The 19,963-nt window shown below is 47.3% G+C and overlaps 1 protein-coding gene across 4 annotated transcripts in view; it reads right to left on the reverse strand.

Annotated features, from left to right (window-relative positions):
* LOC111154218 (ATPase phospholipid transporting 9B (putative)) overlaps positions 1 to 19,963 on the reverse strand; it is a 227,591-nt gene that overhangs the window by 126,513 nt on the left and 81,115 nt on the right. For all 4 annotated transcript variants that reach the window (XM_022513694.1, XM_022513693.1, XM_022513696.1 and 1 more), the window contains one exon: positions 7,492 to 7,572. In XM_022513694.1, coding sequence (XP_022369402.1) covers positions 7,492 to 7,572 — 81 coding nt within the window. The remainder of the gene's footprint in view (positions 1 to 7,491; positions 7,573 to 19,963) is intronic.

Here is a 19,963-nt window from a genome sequence, read left to right on the forward strand (position 1 = left end):
ACACGGTGCGGAGGAAAACGAGCCGGTCCCCATCAGACAAACACCGTGTGATTCTAGTTACGTGAGGTACTCAGCCCAAACGATCGCAGAGATGGGAAGGAGAATGGTGCTTGCCAAGGGCTTCAAGGAGCAGGTAAGGGAGACCAAGTTTCAGTTTTATGAGATGAAAACAGTATGGAGGTGGATGGGGGGATTCCCGCACAACGTAATGTAATGTATTTACTGCCACTGCACTATACGTTTAAAAATGTTTAAGACGGCAAATTTAATGTTACATGCGTTTTACCATAACAGAAGGAAAAAATTATAAAGCATATGGAAATACTTTAAAAAATGAAATTTTAAGTGGAAAGAATGCCTTTAATCAGTTCATTTTTAAGATCTTTAACTTTGATATAAATAAAATAATTTTAAATGTACATTAAACCACTCTATGTTCTAATTTTTTCAGGTAGCAAACTAAAATTATGTCTTTCAATATGTAACTTAATAACACCACAGCACTCCCAGAAAAGTATGAAATAGTATCATAGTTAAATTATAAGTTAACCCATCAACCTCTATCTAGTGGCTATCACAGAATATCCTCTCCTCACCTTTTGCTAAGGACAAAGGTTTTGCATTTCAAATGCACATATATTCACAGGAGAAAAGAGTGTATCTGTGAACATTTTAAAATTAATACACATCTATCTCTACAAAGGCAACATTTGTATTTAATTTTTCTTTAAAATTATTATTACACTAGATATTTTTCATCAAAAAAAAGCTCACAGAGAAGCTGTAGGTTACGAACTACTGTGTACAGATCTCAGGCACGGCCACACATTACTATCACGACAGCAGTAAGCACACACTCTGGCTTCCTCTTTACAGCTTAATGTGTACGTTTAAACATTAAAATACATCAAATCTGGGAACTTTCTGCCTGGATGTGAAGTCATGGTCTATACAGCATTCTTGACATTTTGGTTATGGAGTGTTTCTAGAATAAGAACTCCACGAGCCCAGAGCCCGGCCCCTGGAGCAGGACAGATTTCAGGTGTGGTGGCTTACTGGCCGCATGTCTGTCACGCACCAAACACTCTGCTGTCCTGAGTGGCATGCGTCTCTCTCCTACGATGACCGCTCCACGGAAAGTTGTATTTTAAGATCAAAGAGAAATAAAACTATCTTGGGAAGGAAGAGAGAAATCCAAAATTTTTTTTAAAGATTTCGTTTATTTATTTGAGAGTACAGCGAGAGAGAGCATGAGCAAGGAGAAGGTCAGAGGGAAAAGCAGACTCCCCGTGGAGCTGGGAACCTGATGCGGGACTCATTCATTCCCAGGCCTCCGGGACCATGACCTGAGCCAAAGGCAGTCGCTTAACCAACTGAGCCACCCAGGCGCCTTCATCAAACCATTTTGAAACGATATAAATTCTGGCCATTTTTGCTAATTACTTGGAAAACACTTGCTAGATACTTGGTTCTCTGATTTATCTGTGAGGCACAACATCTAAACCAATCCTGACGAGTTTCCAAAATATTTCCACTAGTATCGCAAATACTGGTCACGTGAAACGCTGTAATTTACACGGAATTCAAAGAAAGGGCTTGGCACACAGCTGCCTCGTGGACAGGAGACAGCAGGAGCAGCCGCTGCTCAGCCTCGTGATTCCAAGCACTGGACGGCCAGCAGGTACCTGCTCGGGCCACACCCAGCTGCGCACGAGGCCGTCAGAGCGCCCTGGAAAGGAAGCTGTCACTCAACGGATGAGACGGGCTTCGTCCATCTGGAGATCGCGACGCCATTCAGTGTTCAAAACTCAGGTGGGTGCTGTTTCTTAGAAGTCAACTCATTTTAAGAAGAGAGAGACGTACTTAGGGTAACTTGCCTCAGGTAGATCCCGTGGGAAGAGGAGGGCTCACCGTACTCTTTCCAACATGTACTCGACACCGAGCAGAGCCCACAGCCCGCCTTAGAAACTGGCGCCACGAGGAGGGCTGAGACCGCCTCTCACTGCAGTCGCCCCTGGCCTAGTGCCGGAGCCCAAGAGGGACACACACGGTGACACGCAGCGCGCCACCAGCGCACACACGGGCGGGCAGAAGTGCAATGGTTTCAGAGAACGGAAAAGAAAAGGAGGTCTTCCGCGTGGGACTCTTCAGCTGGGTCTCATAGTCCAGGAGCTCCACAGACGGCCCTCGACGACAGGGGTCCGTGGACGGATGGCGCCCACGCGCACAGCCGAAGCTCTGCTGCCAGACACGCTCGCTTTCTTGTTCACCTCACAGGCCCTCCCGGCTGACAGCTTCCATCACAGCTTGTCAAGTAAAGTACGTTACACACCGTGCCGCAAGGAGCTGGAAGCACCTCCTGGTAATTACACAACGGCATCGATATACAAAATACTAAGGAAAATATTTATTTAGTTAATTTAAAAAAAGGCTCACACCATCCCATAAAAATGTCTTTACGGGAAACAATGTGAAGGGAAGAGTGCAAACAGTAACATCAGGGCTTCTATCAGAAGGTAAGACCATCACGAGCCACGTTATTTTACACAGCTTCACTCCAGCGGTGGTCACAGCCCAGCGTCAGATCAAGGGCCCACACAGCGGCTAACACGCCATCGTCAGCCTTCACCGCGCGGAAGGTCGTTCCAGCACCACACCCCGGGTGCTCCAGAACCGCTCCCTGATGCGTCCACGGGAAAATGCCGGGCCAGGGAGCTGTCATTTGGTCTCTCTCTTTATAAAGAAAAGCAAAGAGGTAACAATTGCCTGAGGAATAAACAATGCAAGAAAACGGAGTTTTCCCTTCGACTTTTATGATTTTCTAGAACAAAGCATCAACCGTCAAGAGAGAACTATGTGGCCTCTATGCATCATGTTTTGTACTTGTTTATACCTGAACGGAAAAGTCTAACTTCTGATCCACGGAGCGACGGTCTTAGAATCCAACTCTGACCTTCACCGCTGGACAGAGGACAAGCTGTGCAGACTCACTCCTACTTCCCAGACACAGACACAGTCCACATGGCTTATCTCCCAGGTGTCTGTGAATCTAGGAGTTACAGCCACAACCCAGCAAACGGAGTGCATAATTTGGATAAAAACCTGCCAGTTGCTGACTCACACGCTTATCATTTAAAGTACAAAACAGGAGGCTCCTGGATGGCTCAGTGGGTTAAGCCTCTGCCTTCGGCTCAGGTCATGATCTCAGGGTCCTGGGATCGAGCCCTGCATCGGGCTCTCTGCTGGGCGGGGAGTCTGCTTCCCTCTCTCTCTGCCTGCCTCTCTGCCTACTTGTGATCGCTCTGTCAAATAAATAAATAAAATCTTTAAAAAAAATAAAAATTAAAAAAAAATAAAGTACGAAACAAATACTAAGATTCTCTAACATGAACTCTGACTTGTTTTCATGTATCGTGGCAACGTCCATGCTCCTCTCCCTGCCGGACTGCGCTATGTGACTATGGTGCTGACCCAGACCTTCAGAGCACCGAGCGCAGAGCAGGCGCCTCTAAGGGCTGAGTACTGAGTAAACCAGAGTAGAAACACATGGACGCCCCTTCTCTTTGCGCTCCGCAGGAAGCCAGCGGCCGGCCGCACTTGAAGCCTCTAGAGCACCCCTCTAGGCCAGCCTACTCACAGCTGCCCATCAAGTGACCACAAAAGTGCAAATGAGTATGAGGTTATGAGTCTGAAACTCTTCTGCGGGGTCCCTACATACAGACATTTCAACATGACTAATGCATATCCTTTAGTATAACATTTCCCCACCGTGTCAAACTCCAAAAAAATGCAGCGTTAAAAAATATACGCGGGGCAGCGGGTGGCACAGTCCATTAGGCATCTGACTCTTCATTTCGGCTCAGGTCGTGATCTCAGGGCCATGAAAGTGAGCCCCACGTCTCGCTCTGCATTCAGTGGGTAGTCTCCTTGAGATTCTTTCCGTCTCCTTCTGCTTTGCCCCCACCACCCCACCTGGGCACTCTCTCTCTCTCTCATTCTCTAAAATAAATAAATAAAATCTTTTAAAATACGTAAATACACACATATTATAAGGCTTTCTAGACTGCAAATAAAAGGTTCAATACAATTTCGTTTCAAAACAAGTTGGTTCTCCCATTACTTTTCTACCACTATTTAATCCTGTCAACCCATTTTGTCTATTTCTAGCACAATTATGTATTGAAGGAACACAGTATGCAGTTTCTTTTCAATTCTGTAATAACAATGATGGACTTTAAACATTACACTTTTTCTAATATCAAGAAAATTATTGGGCGCCTGGGTGGCTCAGTGGGTTAAGCCGCTGCCTTCGGCTCAGGTCATGATCTCAGGGTCCTGGGATCGAGTCCCGCATCGGGCTCTCTGCTCAGCAGGGAGCCTGCTTCCCTCTCTCTCTCTCTCTCTCTCTCTCTCTGCCTGCCTCTCTGTCTACTTGTAATCTCTCTCTGTCAAATAAATAAATAAAATCTTTAAAAAAAAAAAAATAAAAAAAATAAAAAAAAAAAAAGAAAATTATTGTAAAAGATAGCTCTTTACCAATCTCATACAGTACAGAATAAAGATTGGGAAGATGGCAAAGAAATGATCTCTAAGTAACTCTGTCTCTGGGTTTCCTTCTCCTTAATGTTACACAGTCTGCAGATGAGATCTGCTTCGGGGAGGGAGAAAGCAAAAGCATTTGAAGCTATTTTCTCAACAGTACACCCCTCCTAACAAAGAAGAGAGCTACGCTTTTTAGAAAGGGGGTATTTGGATCGGAGAAGACCTGAACACTGACGAATGAGCTATGGTTTGCAGAAGAAATGACAGCAAAACACGCAATGAAGAACATTAAATGGGAAGGCGATGTTAAAGGCCTAGGAACACGGCTAATATTTCAAAACTGGCTAGTTTTAAACTCTAAACTTCAGGGAGAATTACTGGGTCCTGAATAATAAGCAAATCAATTCTATCAATAATACTAGTAATAATATGAGTCATTTGTCTTACTCAGAACATCGTAAGTGAGCAGCGGAGGTGACCGTGACATTACGAGGTAGGCAGAAGCAGACGTTATCCACAATGTGCGTAATTAGACTCTGCCCAGGCAACAAAGTACATAACACGCGTACCGGCACAGGACGCCTGAATTAATCTACTCTGATTCTTATTTAATTACTTGGGCTGATATACAACGTGTATTCTCTCTCTCGCAGCTCATACTCTAGAAGAGGAATATACGCAGGTGTCACTTCTTTATTTTTTTTTATTTTATTAAAGATTTTATTTACTTGACAGACGGACATCACAAGTAGGCAGAGAGGCGGCAGAGAGAGGAGGGAGCAGAGTCCCCGCCGAGCAGAGAGCCCGATGGGCGACTCGATCCCAGGACCCTGAGATCGTGAGCTGAGCCGAAGGCAGCGGCTTCACCCACGGAGCCCCAGGCGTCCAGCGTCACTCCTTCGGATGCCCACCTGACATCCCGTAGCTGAACTGATGAATCACATTTCCAGTCACAGACCCGTTACTTAGCATGGTTTTTCCTTTCCTTCTGGTTTGAAAGACGTACACGAAAATAAAGCTTTTTCTCTGAAAGCAATGCAGAGCTCACTATGAGCGTATTAAAAGGAGTGAAATAAAATCCTGTTAGGAACAGCAAACAGAGGCCGCGCGAGGCCGGGCGGGGGGCCTGCACCCATTGAGAACGTGCAGTAATTCACACGAGGCAAACGTAACTGCCGTGAACTCCAGAGCCTCGACCGGGTCCAAACCCTGAGACAACTCCCGGACCCCTCGTGGCTCTGGAGCCGACTGTGCCGCGGCGCTGCTCGGCCTCCCTTACGGACACCAGAGCGCGCCGACTTCCCTCTCTCCCACGTGTGCTGCGTGCACGAGCTCTGGGTGGCCGAGCTACCCCCGCACCTGGCCCGCGCGGTTTGGGGAGGCAGTGAGGATGCGAGCAAATGCAGGCGACTGCCTTCACCCCAAGCAGACCAGAGGTCTAGACGACTCTTGTACATAAACCAATATTAGTCGCTCTTCTAAGCTGGAAACCCTGAAATGGCTTCTTCTTCCGACAAGACCTCCAGGACGGAGCCGGGCTGCCCTTCCCCCGCACCTGCACGCTCACTCACACACAGCCGCACGCGCTCGGCCACGCACACACGTCTCGCACTGTCCCGTGCTCGGTCACGCGCTGTGTGAACTGGGCTTTGCAGCCTCGCTGTGTTGAGCTGCACTCCTGCTCCCTCGCACCGACTCAGTGGGACGCCACACACACACGCAGACGTTCCCACCTCTCAGCAGGTGATAAGCAAGAGAAATCTGGAAACAGAACGGAAGAAGGAAAGTACTATTCTAAAACATTAATAGTGGCTAAGTTAGTAACTTTTTTTTTTTTAAGACTTTATCCATTTATTTGACAGAGAAACAGAGAGGGCACAAGCAGGCAGAGCGGGCAGAGAGAGAGGGAGAAGCAGGCTCCCTGCTGAGCAGGGAGCCCGATGCGGGGCTCGATCCCAGGACGCCGGGATCATGACCTGAGCGGAAGGCGGACGCTTCACTGATGGAGCCACCCAGGCGCCCCCTAAGTTAATAACTCCTAACTATTCTTACTAAGGAAGCCCTTTGGTAAGGCTTTTTCTCAAATATACTAAATTGTCTTTAATTAGAAGATGATCTTTTTCATAAATATTTTTACACAAACACACAGACCTTGGGTTTTCTCCAGAACTCACTATACACTGCCTCGTCTCCCTCATGGAAACCGATTCCATGAGCACCTTGAACGTACTGTAACTGAAGCACCCGTAACAATAAAGTCACAAAGCCGTGACTGACGACCACCTCCTCTACAGGCACCTCATTCCACTGCCCCACCATGTGCTCACGATCCGGCACCAGCAGGCGCTTTCTCAAACGATGACAACTGCTCGCTCATCCCGGTCCGTGAGCGAGAGGGAAATGCAGCAGACAGCCCGACAGAAATCTGCAGGAACTAAAAGGCAACGACAGTCGCATACTAAAACCCTTTAAGTATCATAAAGCATTTATAAAATCAGTATACGCTGTTACAGTCAAGTTACTGACCGGGGAGTCATCGGGGAAAAGGGATGTCAAGCTGTAGCGAAACACGACAACGGTGCCAAGAATGGCACAAAGCACACACGTGTACGTGAGCAGACGCACAGCCACCCGGTCAGCCCAGATCAGGAGACGACACGGCCGTGACAGTGTACTCACTACCATCCCGACTCACACCGGACTAGCGAGGGTACTTCCCCTTACTGACTCCTAAGACTTTCAGGGAGAAGGACCGTTTCCGGAGTTAAGTCCACTGAACGAAAACACGGCACCGAGTGTGCCCCACAGAGACTGAGGGTGGGAAACATTCTCTAGGCTTTCCCTTTTCAGTTCAAAGCTTCTGTTCTCATTTATTCAAATTTAAGGCTTACTGTTTTTAACTTATGCACACAATGAATATATTAGTATTTAACAAAAGATTTAACTTACCCTGGTAAATGTGCCTTCAAAACTATGAATATCCAGTTGTGGCTTCTGAGCATAAACATAAGCACGGATTGAAAAAAGGTCCTGCAACAGAGAACATCAGAGTGAATTACATGGTAATTAGACAAAACTACTTGGGAATTTTTCAGTCACCAGCGAATATCTTTCGTATGTTATTTACCAAAAGTGATGGTTGGTGACCCTGTATCTTCTGCGCCAGCACTAGGTTAGGATGGAAGATAACTAAGGAAAATCATGTTGAAGCTCAACAGAAGTGTGGCAATTTCTCCTGGTTCCAACAGTCTGCTGCGGAATGACAGGTGTGTGTCGAGCTCTTGGGGGACACTCCAAAATGACACACTGCCTGGGGCTGCCCCAGAGTCCAAGCTTAAAGGTGGGGGTACACCTCATGGACTTTTGTCATATCGTGTATGACAGGAGTATTTGGAAGTTCCACGGATACCCAAGAATTCAGTGGAATTTAAGTAATCCTCACAATTCTACTTAAGTTCTATAAAACAATTCAGCAAATTCCTCAATTTATTTGCGTGTTTTTTCTTCTAAAGGCGACTGTATATGCTATAAACAAGCTACTTCCTTAAAGCCAGGAACATACTGCATTTCTCCCATGAGCCTGAACCACATCCCCGCGATCCAGTTTATGAAATCGTATGGGAAGGTAAACTTTAACCACACACTTCAGAGCAACTTTCTCAGAACTAGCTTTAAAGTAGAAAAAAAGAGGTTTAGGTCACCCCATTCACAGGCAACAGATAAACGCTTCAACAGTAAGTCCCCAGAGATGACATTTAAACACCTTATTTTAAGAAAATTTATAAAAGTACACCTGCTGATTTAGAAATTTTAAGTATTTTTAACATTGTAATTTTACTTTTTCAGTGTTCTAGAATTCATTGTTTATGTACCACACGCGGTGCTCCAGGCAACACGTGTCCTCCTTAATACCCACCACCAGGCTCACGCATCCCCCCAACCCCTCTCCCCTCCCAAACCCTCAGTTTCTCAGAGTCCGCAGTCTCTCATGGATCGTCTCCTCCGATTTCCCCCAACTCCCTTCTCCTCTCCATCTCCCCATGTCCTCCGTGTTATTCCTTATGCTCCACAAGTAAGTGAGACCACGTGATACTTGACTCTCTCTGCTGGACTTATTTCACTCAGCATCATCTCCTCCAGTCCCGTCCATGCTGACACAAAAGTTGGGTGTTCATCCTTTCTGACGGAGGCATAATATTCCATTGTATATATAGGACCATATCTTCTTTAAAACTCTATGTAATTTTATCAAAATAATGTTATAATAAGTGAAAATGTGTTGATAACAAATTTTAATTATTTAATGGGGCATGATTATTTTTACCAGGAGATCACAAAGAATTTATAATACTCAAAAGTTCCTCATCTGTGTGGCCTTTAACGACACCAACACCCACACGGGATTCTGACTACGCTGCCCACCAGGCAGCCCATGGGTGAGTGACTTCCCATTCCTTCCGGGCGGCGGCGATCCCACACGTCCTAACGTGACCAGCGTGTAACCAACATTAGGAGACTCCAAAGCACACAGGTAGAAAGCCCGTCTGAGTTCACACCGGGAGGCGGCTGGAGAGTGACCGACTAAATCTGACACAGTCTAAATATGTTCCTGTGTTTTCCGAACTGACCCATGTGGACGTGGATGACGCTCTAAGCAGGTGAGTCACATCCACGAACGGAGATTACTCATGCTGGAGCCTTGCAGGGTAAACTACCAGAGGTCTCTAGTTCTTGATACTTCAGTCGTTTTTGAAAAAATATAGGCTTAACTGGCTATGAGAAAGCTGGGCAAATAGAGCGCTATACCAAAGTTTAAGAAATCTGTCCTTACTACAGGCCTGGAATTTAAACAAGACCCACAGCAACAAGGAGGTAAAGAGCTCCAGCCGGCTGTGCCCGTGCTCCTCGCCAGGGCCACGGGCAGCCCACCCCCAAGAGCCTGATGCCGCAGGGCCCCGGCCCCTGCGCTGCCCGCATTTCCAGTCTCGCTGACCGAAGATGAGGACTCCCCTTGCACTTCCGCAGTAATCTACGCAGTAACAACAGGCATCCGAAGTACACGGAGAACCACTGCAGACGCGCCGCTGGAAAGGGAAGGAGACTTCTCTAAGATAAGGAATATTCTGTCATACAAATGCGGGTTGGCCGCGACCATCTAGTGACTACTGAGAAAAACCAGCGGAGAAGGAGAAACCTAGCCACTGAGACAAGAGCTTGTCAGGTGCAAGCTCACTGGACAGCAGGGTAAAGCTGTGGACGGCAGGCCCAGCTGGTGTCGGAACAGAGCGGGCTTCCCAGCGTGTCATGAGAGACAGGGCCCCCCCATCCCCACCGTGCAATCATGGCACGATCAGCGCCAAGCTGATGCAGGAACAGGTTCACACACGGAGCCGGGACCGGCAACAGGTGCAAGAATTCAGACCCCCTGGAGGGACATTAAGCATTAAAACAACTGGTTGCTGGCCGGGTCCCCTGAGTTACCCGAGCCACCCACAGTCAAGGGCCCACGCTCTGCCGGGCGCTATGAAATTGAAATGCTCTGGGTACCAACACGAGACCCCTGTCCAACGCTGCAAGAGGGAGGGGGCCCGCGCCATCCTGGTGACCCCGCCGCAGCCCCATCTGTCTCGGGAGTGCCTGGGTGCCATTAGCCTGCGGCTGGCGGTCCCGACCGGCTGCGGTCTGCGACAGCGGACCACGCTCCTGAACCCGTGTCCCTCGCCTGCCCCGTGTGCGTGCCTTATGGTGAGGCAGTGTGGTTCCTAGGCGCTGCTGCTCCAGAAAGTAAATCATCTCTTCTGGGCCACTCCCCAGAGAAGTGATGGGGACAAAGCGGAGGTGGGCACATGAAGCTGTTCTGAAATGGGCCGAAGATTCAGATCTCATCCTGACCAATTCCTAAACATGATGGTCTTCGGCATTACTTTGTATAAAAACGTTTTCCTGTACGGGAGCTTGGCTGACTTAGTCTCTTAAGTGTCTGGCTCTTGACTTCAGCTCCGGTCGTGCTCTCGGGGTCACGAGATCAAGCCCTGCACTCAGCTCATGACATTCTCTCTTTCCTTCTCCCTCGGCCCCTCCCCCCCCAATCCACATACACACTACCTTTCTCTAAAGAAAAAAATAATTTCCTGTAAAAAAATGTTTTGTGTTTCTTTAAGGAAGATTTATTGGAGAGAGAGACAAAAAGAGCGAGAGAGAACGAGCAGGGGAGGGCAGGCAGAGAGAGAATCCCAAGCAGACCACCGCCCCCCCATCAAGCGTGAAGCCCAATGTGGGGCTCGATCTCATGACCCTGTAGTCCCTCAATCCCTCGATCTCTTGACCTGAGCTGAAACCAAGAGTCACTCAACTGACTGAGACATCCAGGCATCCTAAATGCTTTGTGCTTCTTGGATAAAATCCTTTGAGCTGAAAGTCTGGGCCGACGACGTGAGGACTCCTGGGGGCACAACACTGGGGAGGACCAGAGGAAGGAGGTCACCTTTGCTTCTCACGACGGCTGGCGGGCTCTCCGGTCTAGCAGAAAACCCTCCCGCTGCCAGCGCCTGGCACTGAGACTCGAAAGGGCTTCTGGGCTAGAGCACACCTGGCAGCGTGGACCTGTCGCCTGCACTTTGCGGGAGCGGCGGCAATACTGTCCTCGCGGCCGGGGCTCTACAGGGCACGCCTGGCAGGCCCGCAGACTGGCCTCACCGGCTGAGTGAGGTCCCAGCACAACACAGCTGCTAGCACTTCCCCTGTAAAGACACTTGGGCCAAGGCAGTGGGCTGTGCAGAAACCGGAGCACGGACTTGAGAAAGGCCTGCTCACAAGCAAGGCTGGCCCTTGGGTGGGGTCTAGGGATGGGGACGGCAGGAGCATTCCCACCATTCCCAGGTAAGAAAGACCGCCTGTGCCTGACTGATTTACTCAAGCAGCGTGGCTTATACCGAACACCTGCTCCCTTCCCGGAGTCCGGCAGCTTCGCGTGCACCTGACAGAGGAACGCCCCATGGTCTCTCCTGCCCTTCCGCAGCAGGAGCCACCCCACTTGTGCTCTTGTAACGGCTGCCGGAGGGATGCAGTGTGTCCTGTGGGAGTCCACCGGGATGGGCTCCGGAGCCGTGCCCCCTGCTTCCTCCAGAATCAGCCCAGTGCCTTCACTGGGCTATCTGTGTCCCGCGTCCCGTCGCTGGAATAAACCATGGTCATGAGGAGAACTATGTGCTAAGTCCTGGTGGGGGGAGTCCTCCTAGGGAATCATAAAAACTGGGGGTGGTCTTAAAGGTCCCCCAAAACAGAGAGTTTACCATTTTAATAGTTCTCGATTTCATCTTTTGTTATTTGTTTCATTTGGGTTTTGCCTCGGAACGAATGGTTTAGCATGGCTACCACCTTTAGAAAATCACAGACTTGAAGGCATGAAGACCCAGAGGCCCAAGACGGGAGTAACCACAGCAGCTAAAGAGCAGCAGAGGAGGTGGGGAGACCTGAGGCGGGAGAGTGTCTCAGAGGAGCCCAGACGCTGGCACCCTCTCACCCCGACGCCACACGACCCGCGTGCAGGGTGGGTTTGCAGCACCCCAGCTGATGGAAGTGAACGAAGACCCCAACTGCACGGAAGACAGAGCTCGGAGTTCAACTTCAGCCCAGTGAACTACCAAGTAGAACAAAACCAAACACAAAACAGTACTCTTCAGAAGAACATACGCCAATCCAGAGTGTCTACAATGTAGCATTAGAAATGCCGAGGACACCATCCCAACCTCTAGACACACGAAGACATAAGAACACAAGGTCCAGATTCAGGAAAGAATTCAATCAGGAAAGACTAATTCTGAGATGACCAGATATAAGAATTAAGAGACGAGAATTTCAAAGCAGTTTTAGTATCTCAAAGAATTAAAGGAAAAATTATCCTAAAGAATATACAATGGGAAACCACAGCACAGAAAAATAAAAATATATTTAAGGAAAAAGAACCAAATGGAAATTATAGAACTAAAAAATACAGTATTTGAAATAAATTTATTTTTATTTAGCTTATTTATTTTATTTATTTAAACTTAACAGCAGATTGGAGATGACAGAACAGAGTCAGTGACCTTGAAGAAAGACCAAGAGATAATGAGTCTGAAGGCACAAAGAGAAAAAGATTTAGGAAAGAATACAGCTGCACGCCACTGACAAGTATCCAGAGATCTAACATGCTTACAATTGGGTTCCTGGAAGGAATGGAGAAAGAATGGGGAAGGAAAACTATTTGAAAAAAAAAATGACTAAAAATATGCAAAATACGCTGACAGCCCAGACAGAGGCAAGGAGCCCTGAAAACCCCTAGATAGATGAATAAAATTTAAAAGAAAGAAAGAAAGCAAGCCCAAAATCCCACTGCTAAAAAACCAAAGAGAAATTCCAAAGATACCCGGAGAAAAATATATATTACACACAGGGAACAACGATCAAAATAACACTGATTTCTCGTTAGAAATAATGGAGGCAGGAGATAGTGGAACAAAATATTTAGAGTGCTATGGGGGGGAAATATCGGTCTTCCAAGAATTCAATATTCAGCAAAAATACCCGTCACAAAAACAGGAGAAATAAACATATTTTGAGATAAATAAGAACGAGAATTCACTATTAGCAGACAAACACTACAAGAAATGTTAACATAAACTCTTGAGGCCAAAGGGAAATATTATCCAGTAAAAATTCAGTCTTTAGAAGGGAATGGTGAGGAACAAAAATAATACATAGCAAAAGAAAAACAAAAATGCTGTTTTTCCACCCAGTTTTTCCTTAAAATACAGATAAAACATCGGGACAGGTCATACGCAGATACACTGCACGTAAGACGCCTGTGAGCTCACAGAAACGAAGGTGAAGACAGAAGGGCACAGTGCGCCGTCAGCAGAAAGGACGGGCTCGGTGAACAGCCGCATCCAACAACAAGGTATCTTACGTTCTATGTCAAGTGACACAATTCTAACTTTTCACAACACACTTTCAGTTAAACACGTATTAGGATCTCTGGCAACTACGGAAGAAGCGCAGAGAGGTCTGGCTAAAAAGCCAACAGATGAAGCAAACAGTCTGTCCGTCTTCCAGACCCGTTGTGTGTCGTTATTTTGGCAACTGTGTCTTCTACGAGCTCGCCTTTCCACGGGATCTTTCCTCATAGCTTCTGTTTGGACTGTAACATCCCCTCAGATTTCTTAAAATATATTAGAGATTTGTGTTTCCTCTCTTCTACTCCTGGACACCCCGATTTACCCAGCCTTGTCTGATCTCCTCTGCCCGTGGGAGCCTCGAACGGCGGGCTGTAGGTCATGCTCGATCACTTAAACAGTCCTTCCCAGGACACAAGCAACGGTCTAAAAACAATACAGCTTCCTTCATTTCTAGAAAACAACTATTTTGCTGTTTACATTGCATTTATTTCCTACTTTACTGTAGCTGAGTGGGGAGCACACAAGTCTTCAAGTGGCTTAGACTCACGAACGTGGTGGCTCTACCAACCCCAGAGGGAGCCTTCTGCTCTGCGGGCAGAGCGAACTGCAAAGTCTGCGTGAGCAGCACCCAGGAGGAAGTACCTGACGAAATCAAAGAAAGTCACCAGAAAACTAACGGAAGAGATGGTGTGGCAGAGACAATTCCTGCTGTCCTTCCCGACTCCTGCTAAAGACAGGACTCCCAGGCCTTCGATGGGCGTCCGGCCCCCGCCAAACAACGCAGCCCTCAGCATCCTCTCCAGACAACAAGAAGTGCTATGGCGGGAGGGCACCAGTCACGGGGGACACAGGTGAGAGTCACCTAATGATGACACAGCTGCCCGCTCAGCCTTAGACCACCCAACTCTGGGCTGTCGAGTGAGGGGGAAAAACTTCTCTCCTAATCTGTGGTGCATGGGTTCAGGAAACAGAAACTGCTCCAGATCTCAGGAACGGAGATGGATTTCACACATGGAGTGACGTCCTTCCCAAGTTACAGGAAGGGATTAGACTCCTGACGAACCTCCAAAAATGACTCTCAGAACATAACCAAAACGGTCCTCCATGGGAAATGCCTTTGAACAACTGAGTTCAAGACACATCCACGGAGTCCGACTCCAGGGCGCACAGACCACTGACCACACAGCACCTGCCACTTCCGCCCACGACAGGGAGGGCGGGCCCTGCCAGCAGAGAGCGCCAACAAGGCAGAAGGAGACCTCGTCCGCATTCCTGCCCGAGAAATTCTTCGAGAGTCTGTTTGACTTGGGAACGCTCATTCACACACCTTCATCAGGGCCTGGAAAACACAGACTGATGAATTTTCAATTTTCCAGAGAACAGAGACGCTGCACTGGATAGAGCGTGAGCATAGCAGCTGGCCACCGCGGGTCTGCTACCGCTGCTTAGAGAGTATACGTGAACTAATAAAAAGTTATTTTCGAGTTAATTAAGTCACGCTGGTTTGCACAAGAAAAAGCACATCGTGTAGCGACTGTGGGCTCAGGGAAAACCACAAGCACGTTCAATGAGCAGCCGAGCGAGTCCTGGGATAAGGCGGGTCTGAGAACCCTGCGTCGCTCGAATATGACCCTACCGGAGTGTTTTTAAAGAAACGAAGCTCGCGCATGACAGACGACCTTTCGATACACGGAACAACTCTGGCGACAACCCTCATTTCTACGCGCACGTGAACACTCAGAGGAACGCGTTTCATCTAGTGCCTTAGACATCAAATGACTGAATAATGGCACAATAATGAGATTGTCATTCGAAGCTTTTCACGATAATTTAAAAATCATTCTGAAGTTTTCAATAATGTAGGAAAGCCTCTGCTATTAGGTCAAGGGCAACATTTGTTCGCATTACTTAAAGGTCATTAAAATACATCCTTAATCATAACATGTGGTTCATTACAAATAAAATTGCCTTTCGTTCAATAAAACTAATTAAATGTAAATGGTATTGTTTACTGCTATATGGATCTTTTGAAATAAATCAGCAAGTCATGATTTATTGTGACCTCATTGTTGTTAATAGATTTGCCTGATCACAAAAGCCAGAGGCGCGTTTCCGGAATATCTACGGGCGCCTGCGAAGCCTGTCCCCTAGCTGCCTGCATAGCAGTGACAAGCCCAGCCACAGGCTCGCGGCACAGTTACTATCAAGTAGCTTGTTCCAGTTTTAACTGGTCACATCATCAGACCAGGGGCTGCACGAAATCGGACAGAGCATTCTTGGTGGCCTCCTTGGCTCTTTAGGAAGAGCGCGAAGGTTTGCAGGCTGACTCCTCAGCACCGTGACGCTTGGCTGTCCGGGAAGGACACCGGATGTCCCCAAACCACTGCCTCCGAGACAGAGCAGTGCGCATGAGTGCCAGGGGACGAGTAAACTATCCAGTGAAAAACCAAATTCCCATGCCTGAATCCATAAAGACATGAGAGCTCTTTTTCCTACGAAATCTATACGTATGTGCCAAAGTATATGAAGCTACAAGTTTAATTTAATGAACCAGAAATTCACTTAAACTTCCTTTTTTTCTAGAATATGCTGCTTATTGGTTTTACGGTCATATCAAAACTGAAAATGTTTTCATTTACCAGTTCCTTTACCTAAACAGTAACACACGATCAAAGTACACCAAGCGTAACATTCAAAAATGAGCATTACGTGAAGTATATACTGTACCTTGGTAACTGTTTTGAAGTTGATACACATCTGTCATTAATAGAGATGAAGAAAAGATCCTTACAATATTGAGCACAATAAAATGTCACTTCCCGTGGACCACAGCAAAGAGGACACTCGACGGTCCAGATGGTACGGTGGGATTTTAACTACTCTTCTAAGACGTAACTTACCGCCGTAAGCTGTGCAGCTTTCAAGTGCACGACTGTGTGCACCTGCACACCTGCACCTGTCGAGGACAGCGGCCAGCGTGGGACACAGCCACCGGCTCCCCTGCAGGGCGCCCGGCCCTGGCCTCCACCACAGGACGGACGGGCGTTCCAAGTTCTGCACGACCGTCGTCACCTCGGGGGCGCTTACTCGTTCATGAGCTTGGGCTTTTCTTTCAGACACATTCGTTCACGCTCCCTTCCGCGCTCAGCAAAATGATCGCCCAGCGCCAGCCTTCCCACCTGTCCCGCCCGTGACTCGGGACTCCTTGCCAAGGAGACTCTGACAGAAAGACTCGGGCAGGAGCCCCCATCTGTGCACGAGAGCAAACAGAAACCCTCCCCAGTCCGTGACGACTCGTCAAACACCTCTCAGCCCTGGAGGGTCCCCTGAGGATGCTTCCGGAGCCGGAAGAAGAGCAGGACACAAAGGAGAAACACACAACTGTGAAAGAGCAGAACTGACCCCTGGGTCGGCACAAACCCCACCAGAAGCCAAGAGGCAAGAACGTGTCATGATAAACACGAAACCCTCTTCACAGACGTATGAGAACCGTAGGCCAGACGTCCTCAGTGACGCGGCGACAGCACAGCTTGATTTTGCCCCAAGAAGAAAAGCAAAGTGGACAGAAAAAGCACGGGCGGTGCAAGTGGATCTCAGGAAGGGTGGAAAAAGGCGGGGCCGGAGGGCGGAGGCGCGGGCGCCGGCACTCTCAGGCCAGTGTCACGTGACGGGAGACAGAAGGAGCCACTCGCCGCACACCTGGGCAGGAAACACGAGGTCTGGCCAGGCACAGGGCGACCAGAGAGCCCAACCCTGAACCGGCCTCAGAGATGACACAGCATGGGGGACAGGTCAAGCCCGACCAGCCAGTTACAGGCACCTGTGAACAAGAATTTCCAAGGTTGTGCCAGGAAGATCAAGCCCTTGTACTAGGGTTGCACCAGCATCACACCAAAGGGGGCTCCAGGCCCTCCCCAATAAAGTTTAAGCACAAATCAAGTTTATTCACAAGCTGCTAAACTAAGAAAATCAATGGTTTTGAAAAAAGAAAAAACACAAACACTTAGAATATTGAGCATTCAATAAAAAAATTACCATACAGGCAAAGAAGCAGGAAACTGTGACCTGGAACAGAAGAATAATTAAAAACTTAAAAACTGGGTGCCAGGTGGCACAGTCAGTTAAGCCTCCGATTCTTGGTTTCAGCTCAGGTCACGATCTCAGGGTCTCAAGACTGAGTCGCATGTGGGGCTCTGCGCTCAGTGGGGGTCTGCTGGCTTCCTCTCCCTCTGCCCACCCTCACCCCGCCCACACGCGCATACTCTCTCTCTCTCAAATGAATAAATCTTGAAACAAACAAACAAAAAAAACTAGAAACATACCAAGAAATAACAGACAATGGAATTAACAGATGAAGAATAAGTATTACAAAATGCTGGAAGACTTAATGTTTAAATGAACACTGAAAAAAAATATTTAATTTAACTTAAAGAAAAAGATTTAAATGAAAGTATGAACACATCAGGAAGTAAAGAAAGGTAGCTAAACAGTAATGAAAATGAGAGAACTACACAGACCTCCCAGATATTAAAAATATAGTATTTAGAATAAAAAATCTGAATGGTCTTAATAGAAGACTAGATACTTCAGAAGACAAAGTCAGTGAATTCAAAAACAGAGCAACAGAAAGGACTAAATCAAGTCACAGCAAGTAAAGAGCAAGGGAGCTCAGCGACCAGCAGAAATGACGAGTGGCACAACACACATCTTGCTGATGTCCCAGATGGAGGGTTTCAGCAGAGAGGCGTGAAAAATAAAGGCTGGAAGGTTCTGAAATGGAGAGGAAAAAACAAGAAACTCCAGATCAGGAAAGTCCAATAAGCCTCAAGCAAGACAAATGAAGACACACACACCAATTCCTGAAGAAGTCATCACGCACACACAAATCTTAAAAACGCCTAGAGAAAGAGACCGATACAGCGGAGACAACACACCGTGTAAGGCAAAGAAAGCACGGGCCGCTCTGACACGGCCAGAGACGAGGAAAACTGTCCGAAAAACCCTTAAAAACCTCTTCCAAAATGAAGGTGAAATTAAGACCTTTTTCAAGCAAAAACTTTCACAATTAATCCAGCAGATTTCTCTTACAAGACATACTGAAAGAAGTTCTTTGATTTAAAGGAAAAATTAACTGAAAGTTAGATCCACATTCAGGAAAGAAGACTCTGAAACTGTGTAACTGCAGAGAAGTGGAAAAGAGGGTTTTTATTTTTTTATTACCTTCTTAACATGCTTGACAACTCTTCTTTGGAAGATGTATTTATTTATTTTTAGCCGGGGAAGGGCAAAGGGAGAGGAAGAGAGAATGTCAAGCAGACTCCCCAATGAGCAAAGAGCCCGACACAGGGCTCACTCTCAGGACCCTGACGTCGCGACCGGAGCTGAAATCACGAGTCAGATGCTCAACCGACTGAGCCACCCCGGTGCCCCACATGTGTGACTACTTTAAAGAAAAAAATATATATATTCTACAGTGTGGCTTACAACATGTAGGAGTAAAATATACGACACAACGACACCACAGAGGAGGAGGAGGACGTGGGAGTCTAACTGTGCAAGTTTCTTAAATTCTATACAAAATGGTATAATACCGTTTGGAGAAAGATAACAGTAAGTTAGTAACACGTACTGGAAACCGCAGAACAACCACTACAGAATAGAACTACTGGTTAGAGCCAATAATAGTAACTAAAAATCTAAAATAATATCTAAAGATGGAAAAAAGGAACAAAGAGATAAGTAGAAAATAAACAGCAAGATAACTGCCTTTAACTCAACTATTATTGATAATTATGGTAAATGTACTCATTAAAAATGCAACAACCGTCAGAGTAAGTGAAAAAACAGTATCTGCTTGTGTTATGATAACAGGAAACCCACTTCATACATAAACAGACACAGGAAACACACAAGCACGGAAAAAGATAGGCCGTGTGAACACCAATCAAAAGAAAGCTGGAGTCACTGTATTAATACAAAGTAGAGGTCACAACCAAGAACACCCCACAAATACCGAGCAAAGTTTGGCTCATCAACAGGGTAGGAGCATTCTGAGTGTGCACGGACTCAAGAGCGGTGCTTCGACGTACGCAGGACGACTGACAGAACCCAGGGGAGAAAGAGTGTATCTTCCAACTCTTCCTTCATTAATTAAGAGAACAGATGGTCGAAAACAACTAAAAATATACAACACTTAAACAACATTTTCCACCAACTTGACCTAATGGACATTCAGAGGCTACCCACAGAACAGCAAAACGCGCTCTGGAAACAGGCCAGAGCCTCCTCCACTGCGGCCTTGTTAAAAGACGATGTGAGCTGCCTTAGGAGATTCTCGGTGTGACGGATCGTTGACAGTGCTGGAATCTGGTAAGTACTGTTCTCGCTAATGCCGCCTCTTGCCTGTTCCCCAGGAACAAAGGGGCACTGGGCGAAGACCACGCAAGGTGCCTGACAGTGTCCGCTTCCTTCTCTCTCGGTCACAA

Source organism: Enhydra lutris, unplaced genomic scaffold (genome assembly GCF_002288905.1).
Source record: "Enhydra lutris kenyoni isolate GAN:26980312 unplaced genomic scaffold, ASM228890v2 scaffoldscaffold36, whole genome shotgun sequence".
NCBI lineage: Eukaryota > Metazoa > Chordata > Mammalia > Carnivora > Mustelidae > Enhydra > Enhydra lutris.